The 19,322-nt window shown below is 37.9% G+C and overlaps 1 protein-coding gene across 1 annotated transcript; it reads right to left on the reverse strand.

Annotated features, from left to right (window-relative positions):
• Nucleotides 1–15,228: 15,228 nt before the first annotated feature.
• Nucleotides 15,229–16,275, reverse strand: nupr1b (nuclear protein 1b). The gene is made up of 3 exons (XM_081363245.1): nucleotides 16,037–16,275; nucleotides 15,678–15,815; nucleotides 15,229–15,601 (listed from the first exon to the last, which is right to left on the reverse strand). The coding sequence occupies exons 1-2, from the start codon at nucleotides 16,134–16,136 to the stop codon at nucleotides 15,688–15,690; spliced, it is 228 nt and encodes a 75-aa protein (XP_081219371.1). The 5' UTR covers nucleotides 16,137–16,275; the 3' UTR covers nucleotides 15,229–15,601; nucleotides 15,678–15,687.
• Between the last annotated feature and the right edge of the window lie 3,047 nt (nucleotides 16,276–19,322).

Raw genomic sequence — 19,322 nt, forward strand, 5'->3', positions numbered from 1 at the left:
CTCAGAAGGAATCACTCACATTTTCTGTGCACTTGTAATGACACATCAAGGATGTTAAGAGGCTAAAAGCAGTTTTAGTACTTGCCCCATTGAAGTCAACAGGGTGCAAATTTTAAAAATAGAATAACTCTGTGTAGGCAACACCGATTTTTGTCGTTGTTCTCTGTATTGACAGCACTCCAAATGTACAAAAAAATGAGCTCAATGTTAAAATTGACCGGAGTTCTCCTTTAAGATACACAGACGGTTCCACCAGAGTCACCGGCGGTTACGAGGATAGTTCAAGTGAAAATCCATGCATCATTTACTCACCTTCATGTTGTTTCAAACGTGTATTACTTTCATTCTTCTGCAGAACACTGTTTTTTGTTCTTACAATTGGACTTTCACTGAATTTATATTTTTTCAGAATATCTTCTTTTGTGTATCACAGAAGAAAGAAAGTCATACAGGTTTGGAATGACTGAGGGTGAGTAAATGATGACAGAATTATAATTTTTGTGTGAACTATCCTAGCTTCGGTCACACAGCAAGTCTAAGTGCTTGATTCTGATTTGCTGCTCAGATTACACATTTGTTTATAAGGTGATGGGCCACAGAAGCTAGTGAATCTGTGTGCAGGCGACAAGGAGGATGAAGACCAGGAAGTTTGCTTGTATAGAGCTGTCACCGTAATACTTGTGAGTTCTAACACCTTGCTGTCCATGCGCTGACTACCTTTGCAGCTATCTCCCACCAAAGAACTACCGGTTTGTAAAATCTTTGCAGTGACTCCCATCACCACTGAATTGTGATGAATGTCGAATTCAGATATAACTGTTCAGACTGAGGTTGCATTGCAAAAGATTGGATCTGTATCTGGTTTAGTAGCACATATGGAAGTGGCACAGATCAGAATAAAAAAAGATCAGATTCATGTGCTGTTCACACTGTCATGAAAATAAAAATAAAACACTTTTGCCTGCAGTCTGAACGAATCCTTTAAGTGCCTTACTTGAGGGCATGTGGTAATAGGCTTGGGGAAAGACATGTGAACTTGGTGTTAACAGCAAAAATCCATAACCATCAAACTTCCCACTATTTCAAAAGCAGATTCAAAGCAGTTTGATGAGCACAGATGTTCATGTAGTCCACCCCAGCATGGCAGAAATTCACTACTCAGATCTTGAGGGCACTTGGTTTCACAGAAATGCATTTAGTCTTAGAATCTCCTTTGAATGTTGAGGCCATTGAATTTGAACGAAAGAGCTGTTTTTGTTCTTGAAAGGAGATGTAGACATTTTACTGGATCTAGAGACCCGTGTTAGAGACCAAAACCAAACTTTTTTTTGTTGCGTTCTACTTTAAATGCTCAAACAGACACAAATATACATGAGAGTTACAACTTAGTACTGAGTGGAACTGCAAACTACAGCACAAGAGCAATAGGCTAGAGGCTGTGAGTATGAGTAGGTACAAAGCGAAGTGAGGAAAGAGTGGCTGGAGGTTCAGAGTTGGACGAGAGTGGGCGTTTGCATGCTGCGGCTTAAGAAGTTTGTGCTGAGCTCTAGCTTTAAGAACTCGCCATCTAAGCCCTGCTCTGGTTTATTTAGAAGTCGTGAGCAAAAATCTATGCTTGAAGCCAAAAGCAGTGCTTGGCCGATTTCCTCTTACCTGCAGGCTTACTCAGTTTTATTCGATGTAAATTGAAACAACTGGTAAGCCTTTGTGTCTTCCTTTCTAAATTAAAGACCTTCTTCCAGAGACCTCTTAACAACCTTGTTTGTTGTTGTTTGTTCTGACAGACTGTCAGATACGCATTTGATCTGTAATACCTCCAGAGACTGAGATGAATTGACCTGGCTTGTCAAAACTGTTTCTGAGCTGCCAGACCTGCGTGCCACAGCACACTTTCAATTTCAACCTGCTCTTCCAACCCTCAATGTGAGCCGAGCTGGAAAACAGGGCAGCAGTTAAGGTTTGTCAGCTTCACTAAGCGCTTTGCTTAAAGCACCACCGAGAATCGCAAATGAGCCCGTTTCAGACCCCAAAATATTAGTTTTAAGAGTTACTGTGCTAGAAGGAGGAGAGGATGGGAAATGGATTTAGAGAAAGAGAGAAAGTCAGTGTGTAATTTGATAAGAAGTGAGAATGCACTTTTGACTTTATTCGTGGTTCTAGCCACAACGTTTTGTTTCTATGGGTACACTTTATATGCAGAAGCTCCCCTGAGCGTTTGCAGCTAATCCCAGCTGAAATAATTGAGAATTTCAATCAGGAAGATAATTTTAAAGAGCACATGTACTTTGGTGGTACTATGGAACAGTCAGCATCATTGTTAAGTTTGGACAACCTTGAAATACAAAAGGAGCTATATATATTTATGTTTAATACTTTTAATTTTTTTTGCACTTTATTTTACTGTACGTGCACTTACGTGTAATTACAGTGTACTTACCTATGAAAGTGGGTAAAGGTTAGGTTCAGGGCATAGTTATTACCCAGTTATTTTAATTACTATAATAAGTACATACTATGTACATGGGGAACAGGACTGTAAAATAAAGTGCTACCTTTATTTTTGTTTTATCACTTATTTATTACACACTACTGTTCAAAAGTTGTATTCAGCAAGGATGCATAAGGATCAAAAGCTATAGTTAAAACATTTATAATATATAATAGATTTATATTTCAAATAAATGCTGTTCTTTTCAACTTTGTATATATAAAATAATCCTGAGAAAATGTATCATGGTTTCCATAAAAATATTAAGCAGCACTACTGCTTAATAATGATGCTTAAAATAATGATGCTTAAAATTCAGCTTTGCCATCACACAAATAAATTACATTTTTAAATATATATATAAATTGTAATAATATTTCACAATATTTTTGTTTTTACTGTATTTTTGATCAAATAAATGCAGCCTTGGTGAGCAGAAGAGACTTGTTTCAAAAACATTAGAACATCTTGCCAAGGGAGACATTCAAGAATTCAGGAATAGGACACATACTCATACATATAGTAGATGACCTTTAAGGTAATTTTGAGGCATTTTGCCCAAAAGCACATCATTACATGCCATTGCAGCGATTTCTACTTGTCAATCCATCAGGGTGTCCACTGTTTTGACAGGCACCATGGCTGTCTCCACGGTGGTGGCAGGTAACTTGTCATAATGGCATTGGTGAAGCACCACTAATGAGATCATGACACATGGACGCTAACAAGATTAGCGATTAGCACAGTACCTCACGCTTAGCAGAATTTTATTTCTCAGACTTCAAATCAAATATCTTCCCACCACCTGCTGTACATAATAATGCATGTCTGTGATGTTTATGAAACCTGCTTATTTCATTATTTATTTAAACATTTTCAATGATTTGCAATTCACTGGCGTGGACTGGAATCTAAGGATTATTTTTCAACCCTCAGACTGAGGGAAATGTCAATTTGTATCTAAAGTCATTATGTGACGAAATGAGATTTTGGAAATGATACTTGCACACTAGAACAAATCTGAATAATAATATAATTTTTATCAACCAAATGTGATTGTATCGTATATATTTTTTCATCTTCTGAGACTATTTCATCGGAGGTAACTATGTGGGCTCATTTCTATTCAAAAGTGATTTTATGTGTTTCAGAAACTTCCAAGCCAGCGGCGGATTTGAATGTAATCTAATTTGCATAGATTTTATGTGTGCTTCTTCTGGTGGGCAACTGTAGACCACATTAGTGCAATCTTTTAGGAAATCTATTGTTTAACAACCCAAATGGCTAGTGCAATGCTAGTTAAGTCAATCTAGAATTAACAAATGTCATCAATAAAAAAAGAAAAACAAACTTGCAGTAACTTGTACGCTCTGCAATGTGTCGTGGCAGTGTGCACACTAAGAAATATATCCGTAAAATAGCAGAAAAAGTACTGTCAGTTAACGTAAATTTGACGTACATTTACGTTAACTCTAAAACACAACGTAATGCAGTGTTACGGGAAATTCCTTCAGATCAATACAGTACATTGTGCCCTGGTTTTACAGATTTTTTTTTTTACAGTGCAGATTCTCTCGCCTACTGCTTTGCAAAGTGAACTGTGCGCATTGCGCAATAACCCGCTAACTCTGTGAGTGCAGTCACAAAATGAATGAATGTCAGTGCTTGAGATTGGATCACAGCAAGACATGAAGAGGCTGTTGAGAAGACGCCTCGGACTGGGGGGTGGGATGTGAGAGTGAGAGGAAGTAATGAAGAGAGATATTCCAGTACTGTATATTACTGACATGTTTGGCAGTGGGTTGTCACAGTACATAATGACACTGTTGGCATTTGAAGCCAAACACAATGGCTAGATGTGATTTGGACTGCTGTCAACATACTCTCTAGCTGATCAAATTAACAAGCTGACTAAGCTGCACAATACTTTAATTGTGTAACTGACACATGTATCTGGTAATTCAGACCCTTTTCACTTTTTCACCATCTCTGTCAGTTGTCTCTTTCAGTGTTTAAAATTCTTGTTCAGTTCTCCGCTGCTTCTGCCTGTAGTCTAAATCTGCTCATGCTGACATCTACATCTATCTATCTATCTATCTATCTATCTATCTATCTATCTATCTATCTATCTATCTATCTATCTATCTATCTATTTATCTATCTATCTATCTATCTATCTATCTATCTATCTATCTATCTATCTATCTGTCTGTCTGTCTGTCTGTCTGTCTGTCTGTCTGTCTGTCTGTCTGTCTGTCTGTCTGTCTGTCTGTCTGTCTGTCTGTCTGTCTGTCTGTCTGTCTGTCTATCTATCTATCTATCTATCTGTATTTCTGTATTTCTGTCTATCTATCTGTATTTCTGTCTATCTATCTATCTATCTATCTATCTATCTATCTATCTATCTATCTATCTATCTATCTGTCTCTCTAAACTCTCTCATGTGTCTCATCAGTGCTATCATGTTCTCTTTTATTCACACAAGATCAGTGGTCCTGATGAGAAGCACATCACCGTTTCACAGTCAGTCACTGTGCCACTCAGACACTGATGGATTACCAGAGTGAGATAGAGAGAAGTCCGCATCGCACGCTTTCCAAAAGAGATTAAAAAAAAAAAAAAACATTGCATGCACAGTATCTCATATCACAGTATCCCCATGTGTCAGATTTTTCACATATATTCTCTCCATCTAAAGTTAAGATTATGCAAAAACAAAACGGCATAATGAGAGTTGAGGGGTGGAGGGGAGGGGAGAGAGAAACAGGAAGAGAGTGAAAAGGTTAACGTGCATGCTTACATGAGTACATTAATACTTAACGCAGAATTAGTGCAGGTTGTGGGGGCGCACGGACAAGGACAGAAAGAGAGGTTAAGGGGACCGGCGGTAAATAGAAAGAGTGGACTTTATGATCATTCCATTTCCAGAAATATAAACAGAATAACACTGCAAGAAAGGGTTAACAATGAATTGACTAATTACCAGAAAGACAGAAAGCGAGGGAGGGGTTTGCAAAGAGAGGGACAAATAAATAAATGAATAAACAAGAAAATGCTGGGAGATTCAATTACATAACAGATACTAGGAAGTTCCAGGCAAAGATAAATAAGAAGGATGTTCTCTTACCTTTGATTGTGTGAGTGTGAAAGACTCCCTCATAAACAAGTGAATTCCAAAGCACAGGGGTCTGCACTAACAGGTGGTGCACGAGAAAGAGATAGAGAAAGGGAGAGAGAGAGAGAGAAAGAAAGGAGAGGAGGGGTAGGGAGAGACAGAGAGGGAGAGAGGAGGAGGAGGAGATAGTGAGGAGTGAGTGTGTAGCATAACATCAAAGAATCTATAGGATTACACATGCAGAAATGTGAAGAAGAGGAGGAGGAAGAGAGGGAGGGAAAGAATGCAGGAGAAATTTGTTAGAATGCGCAGTAGCTGGAGAAACATTGTGATGGATGGATATGGAAAGAGAAACTGTGGACTGAGCCACGTGCAACAATTTTACTTGCACAATGGCTAAGTCCATTTCCTGTGGGCATGTTTTCTGCTTGTTGTTGTAGTCTCTTTCTCTCTGTCATAATGTGCAATATTATTTTAGTCTACATTAATTTGCACTGTCAACATTAATAAGCAGGGCTCTGTTATCAGTGACTGAAAGATTTAGATTCCTCTTAAAGGGATAGTTCACCTAAAAATTAAAATCATGTCGTCATTTTCTCACTCTCATGTCATGAAAACCAATACAGGACCCCACTGAAACTGAAATATCTTCTTTTGTGCTCCACAGAAATAGGATTGTTGTACAGGTTTTTGAACGACATGAGGGTAAAAAAGTAAATGATGACAACATTTTCATTTTTAGGTGAACTATCTCTTTAAGAGGAATCTTAATCCTTCATTTAGTCACTGATAAAGAAGCCCTGCTCATTAATGTTACAGTGCAAATTAATTCATGTAGACTAAAATAATAATTGTAAACACATCACAAAGTATGACGTAGAGAGAAAAAGAGTGAGAACTATTTCTTTATCCCTGTTTGTAAGTATTGCACATACTGTTTTTAATGCAGTATAAATGATCTGCATGTATTTATGCATGCTTGTTTATGCATATTATGTTTCTGTTGTCTTAGTTGCTGGCCTTGCAGTGTTTTGCAGTGGTGTAAGGGTTCTCACCATGTGCCAAAGGAAGCATCTGTCTCTCTCCCTCCATATAATTTGCTCTAATGATGCCTAATGATACATGCGTGAGAACACACACTCCTACACACACACACACTTGCACAATACAATATCAGAACACTTTGTAAAATCAGAACCCAGTCTTCCACAAAGATTTTTTTTTTGACGAGGACTCACTGATCTTATTCCACCTCAACTCTCTTTCTAACTCTCTCGCTCAAGACAGGGGGATTAAAGATGGTCCGTAGCATGAGCAGTCGCTCGTTTCTTTGTTTTTTCTCATTAAAAATCTCCCCTGGCTTCATCCCTTTCTTTTTTCTATGCATTTCACCCTTACTCTTCCCACTCACTCCCACTCCTGTCTACCCCCCCCCCCCTCCCCCATTCTTTCCATCTTCACCCAGAGGATCTCTTCCTCTGGCATGCTTAAATATACACGTGTGCGATTGAGATGGAACGAATGAGAATATTTTTGTGCATCTTTTTCTTTTGTGTATCACGTTGGCTCAACCGCCTCTTTCACTGGTGTGTGGCATTTTATATTGTCTGCTTATGAAATCACTCGCGTTGTGCCCCTCTCTTAATGCAACTCTTTTTAGGACGCTATCGCGCTGATCAGAGGCTCTGTGGTCCAGATGTAATGAAAGCAGAGCTAAGCGCCTGGCAGATAGCAGAGATAGCACACAGCGAAAAAAAGCCTCCTGTTACCGCGCAGGCCCGCCATCCCAATTAACCAGCATCATGCTACCCATCAGCCCCGCAGCCTCAGTACGTGATCTTTTTTGTCTGAGATCATGCTGTTATTAACATACTCGGATCAATGTCTTATTGAACCGCTCTAATTAGGTTCTATTCGTTTAATGTAAGGCGTAGAGGTCAAGTGGCACTCGATCAGAAAAGGCCCGGGCAGTTTCTTATTGTGGAGGACTGGAGTTGCTATTAAGAAGAAACGAAACAAGTTAGAAGTTCAAAAGCCAGCAACATTGGCAGCATGGGACTGGTTTTGTTGTGATGGTCATGATTCAGATTTCATAACTTGCAGCATGCGGATATTACATGATCGCTATCGCAGGATTGAAGACCTTATCTTTCAGTGTCAACATTGAAACGCTGCACAAAACATTAAACAATATGTTGTTGCTTCTTTAAGAGCTTTTGTGATATGATTGAATTTTGCTGATGCCTCTCATTTTGGATTTAAATTATATTAGGGATTTGGCTTTCTGTTAACACTGAACTAAATAGGCCTAGTCTTCAGGGCATATTCCTGACACCAATCCATTGATTTTTGTCTTGCTTTTATTGGATTTTTCTGAATATTCAGAGGATCTGGGCTTCAGAAATGCTAAATGTTTGTGGGTTTGAGTGACAATTTTCAAAAAATATTTTAGAAATGTAACAATGGAAACTTTTCATGTACATCTGATTTCAATGCCTTCTGTAAGGGACTTTGGGTATTTTTACCTTTGGGTGACATTACAATTAAAGTTATTTTGTGTTCCAAGTTGCCAAAAAACACACAAATTAAAACAGGAATAAGCGGTAATAGTTAATGAAAATTATATATGAAGATACCTATTTAAAATTGTAACAGGGTCCCAGGAGGTCACTAACATCTAACTAGTTTGACTGCTTTATATTATGCATAATGTATGTCATTGTAGAAATTGTTTTTATGTAGTAGAGACCAGGAATAATTGTTAGACAAATTTAAGGTATAAACTAAAATTTCACACCTGGTTTATAATGACATTTATAATAATTGCAAATAATCATGCTAATAGATGTTAAATGACATATCTAGTATTATCTGAATCAGCAAGTTTAATTTGATATATAACAAATCTACACAAATCAGGGATAATTTAGTGTACTTTTAGTTCACTTTAAGCAGACAATATTGGAATATTATATCAACATTTGAGACGTAGCACAAAAAAAAAAAAAAAAAAAACCCACAGTCATGTTAAACAAAATGTTAACATATTCTCTGTTCTCCCCTACTCTTGGAAAACCGTGTTTCAGTTAGAGGAGACAAATTGAAAGGAAATACATTTACTGCACAAAGAATTTCTGTGATAATTTAGCTCCTCATCTTTTCAAAGTCAAATTAGTTTTCTGTATGAGCTCTCAAGTGCAACTGATTCCAAAACACATTTTTCTACAGACAAACGTGCCTTCAAAACAAATCAGGAGATTCTCATACACTTGACACATATGGGTTGATTTTCTTTACGTTTTTTTATTTTGAAGTGACTCAATGAAAATAAAAGAGGAGTGCATGAATGTAAGCTTTCAGTGTTGTACAAGTGAAAATAAAGAAGGATCAGAAGAGAGCTATAGAGGAAAGCTGCTGTTTCTTTTGAGTGACAGTGACACTGACACTAACAGACATCAAAGTGATGATGTCATATCCCCTAAATTCGACCTGACTGTCACCATGGTAATGAGTTGCTGCACAAGACTACCAATTGTTCTTGAAGTGCACTAGAATACATGCCATTCGCTTCACTTTCTCACGTTTCTCTTTTGGTCAAACAAAAATCAAATTGAGATTTAATTGAACTCTGGGCATCTGAATTCCTGTCTTGTCAGAGAGCAGAAGAGAGAAAAGCACCTTCAAACGTTCAGGGAAAGGGTGGAGGGTGGGTATTGATGGGTGGGAAGAAGGAGAAGCCTGAAGGGTCTACGAGCAGTGCACATTAATGTGTATGAAATTAAAACTGGATTGTTATCCTCTCAATTAATTAAAGGCCATTAGAGACTAATTGGGCAGAGTCTCATTATTCAGCCTATACTCTTAACCAGCTGCTCATTGAGCAGAAAGAAAACAAGTTACAGGCGACGATTAAGAGAGAAATTGATGGATAATTGGTTTGGTACAAATAACATGTAAGAAAGAGCACCAGGAGGAGAGAAGTAAGGTATGGGAAGACCAGAGCCAGAAGGTGAGCAGAAAACAGCAAGCAGATTGGAATGACTAAGTGGCATTAAAGCATAAAATAAACACATATTACTTGTGCATGTTTTTCTTTTCAATATAAGTGTTGGCTGTGAATATATTAGCATGAACTACAATACTTTAACAGCATGTAGTTCAGTATGCATGCAAAGTGTATTGAAGTGCGGTAAAAGTATTCCTGTGAAATCAATTTATCATCGCACTTTTTATTTTATTTTATTTTTTTTATTTAAACACACACATATTTATATATATAATTAAGAAGTTACAATCAACTAAAGATGTTGCAGAAAATAGTTGAGTATTGGGGTCAGAAAGCCTAAAAAATATCAAACAGCACCTACATCACCACATGTTGTTGGGGAGGGTTTTAAGAGAAAATCCTCGGCTCTTCACCAAAAACAAACTCCAGCTTATTCAGTTGTCAGACATGACTGGAACCTCAAAAGGGACCTGGTTCTATGGTCAGATGAAAATAAAAAAAAAGTTTTGGGGCAGCAAACCCACCATATGGTTTTGGTGCAAACCGGGATAGAAAGTACCCCATGCCCATGGTAAAATATACTGATGGATCTGTGAAATTTTGTGCCTATTTTTCTGCTGGAGGTCCTGGACATCTTGTTCAGATACATGGCGTCATGGATTCTATTGAAGGGGGTGGATTTTTGAATCCACTGCCACTCCAATGTATATCTAATGAGTGACTATAATCAAGGTATTAATCAATAATCAATATTTTATCCTTCTACATATTATCTGATTTTAATGACTGCTTCAAGCTTCTGACATTTTACTTAATCGTAGAATTACCTGTTTGTTTACTGGAATGTGCTCTCTCCATGTTTTTGAGAGAGGCACCCAACATGTAAAAAAAAAACATGCTGCATTGGGGTCTCTTCAGCCTGTCACAAGCTTTGTCCGAAACCGTTCACTCATTCACTAATCCCTATGTAGTGTATGGCATTTGAGTGCACTATATCTGCAAGGAGTGAACGAAATGAAGTGAGTGAACTGAAGCTGTCGCAGAAAATGCTTCGTCACACGTAGTGATAAAACATTTATTTCACAAAGAGCCCCCCCCCTTTTTTTTTCTATTTTTCTTCAATGAAAGGTTAGATTTTTGTGAATTTTCTAATAAAAGATTGAAAGGATTAACAATGCATTTTTATTTCTACAGGCTTCTTTGTTCATATTTACCAAGGGTGCCAATAATTCTCTGAGGAATGGGCACACTCTTTCATATGTGAGTCCCCACACAAACAAAAAGGAAGACTAACAGACATGACCATAAAATGAGAAATATGGTGACAGGCACATTAGCACACTGACCATGTGTGCAGATAGAGAGGGATCATATCAAAGTGTGCTATGAATATCTAAACACCTACTTGCGCATACACACACACTCGCACGTGAGTGCTGACCCATGTAGTCTCATGCATGAATACATACAAACACACTCACACCAGTTGACACTTGCACCGTCCCTACCACACATTCTTACTGCAACAGCAGGGGCCCTCCAGATGTTCAAACTGAAGAGACATTCATACAAATGCACACTTGCGCACCTGCATGTCTGACTTACGGAGAGTTTCTGACTCCACAGACACTCTTTGCATCCATCCGTCTTCACCCACACACACAAACACACACATGCACCATGAGGAGAGGTAGTCTATGGTCTCTGTGGTCTCTTTTGGAATTTCCAAAGGCTTGTTGCTAGGCAACAAGAGGAGCTTCTCTGCCCGTAGTGATACGATGGAGGGAAGTGGATTGAGAAATGGAGGGGGTGAACACAATACTTTAAATGTATTTTTAAAACTGCTCCACAAAGTTACTGCTATCCTGCTACTTTTGCATCTATTTTTAATCCAGTTCATTTCAATTCATCCATTTGACATTTGGAAGTTAAGTCTAGTGCTGAATTTATTAAGAAGTACAACTCTAGGCCTATTGAGTAATTCAGATGAATTAATATACCTTTTTGGAAACTTTCTGATATTTGCGCATTCACATATCAGGACTTGATTTCCATATTGAGATTTTTCGATGAAATCTTCTAACCATGTGTTTGTTCCGGTGATTATGGGAAAGGAACGAAAAGAGGATTGCGCTTGCCGCAGTGTGTCCGTGGGAGAATGACATAAATGGATTATCTTGTGTTAACGGTACAAGCAAAGTAAAAGGGGGAGGTGAAGAGGAAACAATTTCTGTTTCTTCAGTGTGTATGTAGCAGGATGAATATGAAGTTGTTATAATTAATATAATTTGCATCCCTCTCAAATTTAACGTGTATATTTTAGACAGTTTTGCATGTTATCTTAGTAATTATTATTATTTAAGTGCAGCTACTTCAAAGGTCTCATTTTGCTGTGAGACACAAGATACTCCAACATTTTGAGTTTGTTGCATAATAATTGTGCATTTTTCTTCATTCTGTTGTACAGTGCTCTTTTTTTCTTTTTTTTTTACCAGGTTGTTTTATATCCTTTCCCAGCACATTAGCCTAAACCTCTTTACTCTTGACCCTCATGTGCTGATAACATACAATGCACGTTTGGAAAAAGAAAAGCAGTTAAAAACTGATCAACCTAGTGAGATTCCTGTGGCCTACTGACTGATTAAGTTTTAATCTAATGCTTTGGTTCTTCTGTGTGCATATCTCTACATGTTGAATTAGCCTAATATAGATCTTTCAACATTTATGGACTCCATTTAAATGTCTGCACAACTCACCCTAGGCAAAAAAAATAAAAAATCTATTTAATATTCCTTTGGTTCCTCCTCAGTTCATGTTTATTGAACAGATTTGCTTAAGAAATTGCCCGTGATTTAATGTTAAACAGCCACAACTGTTCATCCTGTGAGCATGAGTTTATTTAATTGTTCTTTTCAGTGTTACCATAATTTTACTTAATTTACTTTACATAAATTAGGAAGATTTATGAAATATGTTATGAAGTATAGCACATGCAAAGAGCTCACAATCTCTGCATAAGTTGTGCGGATCTAGTGGTTGCTTTTGATTATTCCACTTCTTGCTTCTGTTGAAAAGGCTTTCTTTGAACTGCTCCTTATATTGCACATGCGTTTCAAAGCGCTCTTAAATGAGATACATGGCGCTTCTAGATAATCCTCTGTGCCAAATTCATTTCCACATCTCATTTTCAGCTCCACATCTCTTTACTGCTTCACTACTGCCCTCTATCTGTCTCGAGCTGAGCTATTGCTCTCTGAGGATTTTATGTTGCCGTGAGTGACACATCGTTTTCACCTACATGTGGCAAGACACATGACAGGCTAAATAGATTTAGTGTTATCCTGGGTCAGTTTGAGCACTTCATATGCACTTTATAGTAAATTCTTAAATAGAAGGTATGCCAGAAAATTAGTAAAAATTTGGGGTTGCATCTATTTTATTGTGCACCAATCATGCGAAACAGGCTGAATTTGTTTAAAGATAGGCAATTTCGGAGAGGCTAGCAATAGCAAGCTAGCTTTGAAAGCATAAGGGCTGCATTCAAAAACATAAAAATGCTGCCTTCGAAGGATGTATTTCAAGACAGGAAGGCATCAAGGCATGTCCGAATGCAATGCTAGCTTCACTTCTTGTCTCCTGAGATACCTTCATCTTAAAGATTTTTAAAGGCAGCATAGATGGATCCTTCACTGCCTTTGATAACCCACAATCCTGTGCTTTCCATTTGGTGACAGTTGAGCTAGAAAAAGAAAGATGGCATCTGAAAGTTGCAGTTGCTGGTCAGTTTTTGTGTAAATGTACGTTGTTGTTTTTTTACCAACTTTCTAGCGAGAAATTTCTACTGTTGTAATTAAATATTTGTTTAGTTTTCACCAAAGCTTTCTCTATTTTGCTGTAGATCATTAAACAGTTACGCTGCCTCAGAAGTCTGTCCAAAATCAGTTTCAAAACAGCTCTTTCAAAACACATGAACACGTACAGCCAGAGCAGAGTCTGCAAAGCGTCACGAGAGATGGCGTTAAATTACCTCATATTTCAAAGCACAAAACATTACAATAATAATGAACGTAAACAACTTACAGAGCTCTGACTTGTACAACCTGAATGCTGCAGTTTATTTCTTTAACCTTTATTTAACCAGGAGAGAACCTCACTGAGATTAAAATCTCTTTTACAGGAGTGTCCTGGCCAAGATCGGCGGCCCAGTTATTCAAATACACATATAACAATAAAACAATACAACACACAATAAGGTATCATTAAAAAAACGTACAATTCGTAATCCAGGGAGGCAAGAATATAAGGAGCATGCTCAGGAGAAACTCTAAAAAGGGGTTCCTGTTTGTTTGCGGCTTTCAGTGACTCTGGCTGCGTTAATGTCCAATTTTTATGCCCTTCCCTGGCTAACTTCTTGCCTCTGTCTAGTTCACTCGGATGCATGACAGTGCTTACGTTGCTCGAGTGCGGACTTCTGGCGGAACACTTCAGTGTGTTTAGATGGAACGCCCTAAGCCCTTGATCACTCAAAATCCACAATGGTGCTGATTTATTATTTAGTTTTTTTTTTCTTTTTCTTATGGATTTGTTTTTCTATTAGCCTGTATGCTTGGGCTGTTGGAATAAATATAAAAAAAATACACAAATGAAAATGATAACAATACAATAAACTATAAGTCAGCTTAGGGTTGCTACAAGTATACTGCAATTAAATGTTAAAATAGCTCCAATATACACAAGTTGTGTGGGGTGGGGGTAATCAAGGGGACGAGGGTCTGTCCAAATAAACCACCCTCGCCCACTTGAAGTTGAACGTACTTCAAAATGGCGGCGGGGATTCCCCCGAGGGGAAGTGCTTAGAGAAGTTTGCGAGTGTACGTCTAAAAGTGGAGTTAAACACAGGGGAATCACACAACGATGTCCTACCTGCCTGTTAACATGTATTTCCATACCTCTGTACACCCTGCTCGTGCAGATATCACACGTCATCAGCGCGTTCTGTAAGCCTTAATGCAGAGTTGTCAGTCCCTGAACACCACAAACAAAAGCCACCTTTTACAGTTCCTCCTGAACCAAAACAACAAACTTATGCTGTTTTAATGCCGTAACCAAAATTACGAGATGGCAACCCGTGACGTTCTACCCAGGGCTGTTCACGCCCTCATCACTCAGATTTATGCGTTTTGGTGTCAACACATCATGCTTTCAAATCTATTGCTAGCCTCTCCTAAATTGCCTACCCTACCTTTAACAGACCCATTAAATCCCACATTCAAACAATATACTTTGGCATCCCATTACAGAACACTTTAGAAATGAAACATTAAATGCACAAAATGTTTTTGTTGTTCTATTAAACTAACATATCATTAACCTAGAGAAGTATAGCTACATTTCATACCAATTATCTAATCTATTGTCTATCCTACAATTACAACAGTTACCAAATGTGTTGTTTTACCATTTTATCATTGGATAAGTGTTGTACACTAAATGTTGTGGACCATTTGTTTACTTTAAGAGTTTCAGGCCCATTTTGTACACTTTTCATTTGAAAATAGGCCCATAGCAGCTGCATTTTTATCATGACTTGAATGGTCAGAGGCAGGTATCAAACAAATCTCAAGTTTGATGGAAAGTGTCTTTATTAAAAGAAACATTTAAAATGTAGCCTACCATTTAAAATTTTTAATCTTAAAATTACACTTGGTCAAAACTCCGATTTAAAGCGTACATTCACCACCACAAGCATATCAGTTCCTCTGAACAGGTGCTCGTTCTGCAGGGCCCACCGCATTCTACACAAGAGCAGAGCGCGCCTGACAAAACTCCCCACTTCACGAGTCACTGGACCGGGAGCTTCCCTCAGCCTCCTCCCGCTCATCTGATCCTGAGGCGGAGGTTCATGAAGGGAAGTCTCTCCTTCTGCAGCCCAGCGCCCGTTTCCCGCAGAGACACCTGTGGTCGATTGCCAGTTATAGCCGTCCGATTGAATCTAAAGGACAAATGTGTTTGTTCAGTTTTTTTTTTTATACCTTTCAGTGTTAATGTGGAAAGATGTTTACACACACCTCTTCTGCGTCACACTTTTGATTTCTTCTCAGCGTTCTGGAGTTTCTCCACTATTTTGCGCTCGTGTCCACCGGGGTTCGGCCTGTTTGTGTTGCAACTCGCCTCCTTCTTCGTCCTGCCCTTGCGAGTAGTGCACTCTGTAATTAACAGAAAACAAGAATGAGTTCAAACTTAGAACCAACAAACATTATGAAGAATGTCGAGCATGAACGAACGCGATTTAAGAAATAGCCTAGCTGCTAATCAGTGTTGCCAGAGCCACTGGACTCGACTCTCAAAAAAGGCTACTTTACGTAAAGTTTCAGAGTAATAATGATTATTACAACAACAATAACGTATAACGCTCTTGACAACCTACCGGTATAACGGTCTGTTAAGTTATAATATTCGTATTCATCGTAGTAGCGGTCCTCAAAGGTGGTCGGTTCAATGTTTTTCACCTCAACGTGGTTACTCATTTTGACAGTGAATAGCGAAACTAGAACTTCAAGAGTAACAGTGGATAAAGACGACCAGAAGTTTAGCTCTGGAAAAAAAAATCGATGTTGAGTTAGTTGTTTCTACGTGTCTTCTTTCTTGTCCTCCTCCTCGCTCGGTTCAGCGTTGTTTACAAGCCTGCAACTGGCCCGGCCTCTTTTAAAGACGTGGCTCCGCCTTCGTTCCCTTCAGCTCCCCGCCTGTGGATGGGTCAACATGACCAGAAGGAAAGTTGCATCAGCTGCGAGTTAATGTTTGATCAGTAGACCTCACTTACTGCCAGACAGGATGTCCTTCAGAGCACATGACATTGTTCTTGTTTTTGTTTTGACTTGCACTTTTGTTTTATATTTTTCACTTTATAAGATCTCAAAACTTATCTACCTGACATGCTGTTATTCTTTATTTCAGTCAAAATAACTCATTTTTTAAATTTCAGTTTGTCCTTGTCTAACATCCATATTTTCATGAACTCTCTCCCTCTCTCTGAGTATATTTGCCTATCTGATGAGGATTAGAAAGATTAGATTAATTCAGTTAATGTTTGTCTCTCTGTGTTATTTCCACCTGACTTTGTGTTCAGACTTCTCACGTCCCTCTGTGGACTGTGACCCGTTAAAGGAACACTCCGACTTTTTGGGACTTTAGCTTATTCACAGTATCCCCCAGAGTTAGATAAGTCCATACATACCTTTTTCATTTCTGTGCGTTCTGTAAGTGTTATTTGACGCACCCACCGCTAGCCTAGCTTAGCACAAAGACTGGATGTAAATGGATAAGGTAGCATACTAATCCCAATAAGTGACAAAATAAAGCAAACATTTTCCTATTTACATGTTGTGATCTGTATAGTCACAGCGTGTACAAATAACAAGGCTATATGAGACAGAGACCATTTTTAATCGTATAAATACTGGGAACTATATTCTCACTAGGCGTAGGAGCACAGCTATTTACATTTTCTTTTAGTTTGCTTATTCGTTGTTGGAGATCTACTCCAAATGATTATTTTGTCAAAACAGTGTAGTCTAATTTGACTGACTATAATGGGAAAATTGTTTTTGGATTGCACATGCTGGGAGAAACAGCAGAAGAAATGTCTTTTGTCTTTATTGTAGTGTACCTTTGGCTAGATTCACAGTGTCCTATCCTCTCTAATTCAGTTTATTCTCTTTGTCAGTGGTGCTTTTGTGCTATACAGCTATACAGACGCATTAAACATGTGTGTAACCAAGCATAACAAACTGCATACAGTGAGTTCTGTCAACAGCACAGAGGATCATAGGATGCAATCTGCCACAATTGGCAAAATCCACATCCTCCACTGGCAAAGCAAAGCCCAATCCATCATTCAAGATTCTCTGCAGTCCGGCTGCAAGCTGTTTTGTTCCTTGCCGCATCAAAGCAAAGACTAGCAGACTAAAGATTTCACCCTGCATTTCATAGACTAAATAACATTAATAGGACATGTTCAAATTTGCTGGTTAGCATGCCTATGCCTGCTGGCATATGCCATTTCAGATTAATGCTGTTTGTTTGAACTTTCTATTCATCAAATTCATATTTTACTCAACTGTTTTCAGCATTGACAATAATCAGAAATGTTTCTTGAGCAGCAAAGCAGCGTATTAGACTGATTTCTGAAGTGACACTGAATGAGTAATGATGCTGAAAATTGAGCTTTGACATCACAGGAATAATTTACATTTTGAAATATATATAAAAATTAAAAAACAGTTCACAGTATTAATTACTGTTAATAAAAAAGGACAGATTTTTTGATAAAATAAATGGCCTAAAAATCTATATAAAAAAAATACTTATTACCAGTATTTGGTAGCTTAAAAAATATGTTTTATGTTTTTTTTTTAATGTAATATGAAGTCTATGCATCATGTATTTATTGTTTAACATTTGTTTTTACTGACATGCTCTCTGCTTGCACTCCATTGCAGAAGCACATAAAGTTCTTTAGTCATTCCAGTGGAATTTGGCAGAGGTCTGCCGTGGATATATTTGGGCAATGTCGCCGTTTACAGTAAGACTCCTGTGGTTCTGTGCCGTTGTAATGAGGGAGTACGTGTACAACAGATTCACTTTTTCTACTGTGCTCAAATGTTCCAAGATGTATTCTTTGGTTACCAGAGTGCATGAGCTACGTGAGAAATGAGTGAAGCGAATACTTGGCAAAAAAGGACAATATTCCTTCTTCCAAAGCCACAAACAATAGGCTATTGAATACAGCACACGAGTAAAACCCAATGCACTACAATGTGTTTCTCATTTTTCTTTCTGTCTAAATAGGGCTATATTTCTTTAACAGAGTTGATTCTGTTTCCTCTCATAAAACAAAACCTTTTATTCTCCCTAATCTATTTAATGTTTTGCTCTTTTAGTACACATTCTTCTCTTTACCGTCCCCTATTTGCCTTGCACTGTTTGCCTTGGCTCTCAAATTAATATCATGTGAGAGTGCAGCGTGCTGTACAGTAAATATTTACAAAGTTATTGGCTGAGCCAACATTCATTCGACAACAGAACTAATTTCTTCTTTCTTCTTGCCAGACCAGGATTTCTGTGCTAGATAAACCACCACTTATCTCCGTCTGTCTGTTTTGTTTTTCACCCTCCCCTCAAAGTGTCTCTGTTGAAATTTAACTCCATATTATCTCATCGTTCACAGCCTTTGGACACAGTAAAGAGCAGGTCAGACATATGAGGGCTTATTACTTTCTGAATGATTTGTCTCTTTCATTTCATCTTTAACAGTTGCTCCCCCCATATGGTCTCTTATATGTGACGTATTTAAACTCTCTCTGTCCTCACTCTCTCATGATGGTACTTTTTTCAAAGTTGGTTTAAGTATTAAACATAAATAACACCAGCTAAATTGTGTAAAATAAAACATAATAAAACATTCATATTTTAAAAATAAATGTTAATATAAAAAATTAAGCAATATTTAAAGATTAAGAACAACCCCAAAGACAACATGATCAAACAGTGAAAATTCTGCATCTAAACATAACCCTATCTAGCCAAAAATATGTAAGGTTAATGTGGTGATAGTGATGATAATGATGAAGATAACTCGTGATGCTCTTTTGTTGCACATTACATATTATCTTTAGGCTATCATGTAATGTGCCCAAAATGCACGGTAGAGG

The sequence above is a fragment of the Scardinius erythrophthalmus genome, assembly GCF_964197995.2.
Source record: "Scardinius erythrophthalmus genome assembly, chromosome: 1".
Lineage (NCBI taxonomy): Eukaryota > Metazoa > Chordata > Actinopteri > Cypriniformes > Leuciscidae > Scardinius > Scardinius erythrophthalmus.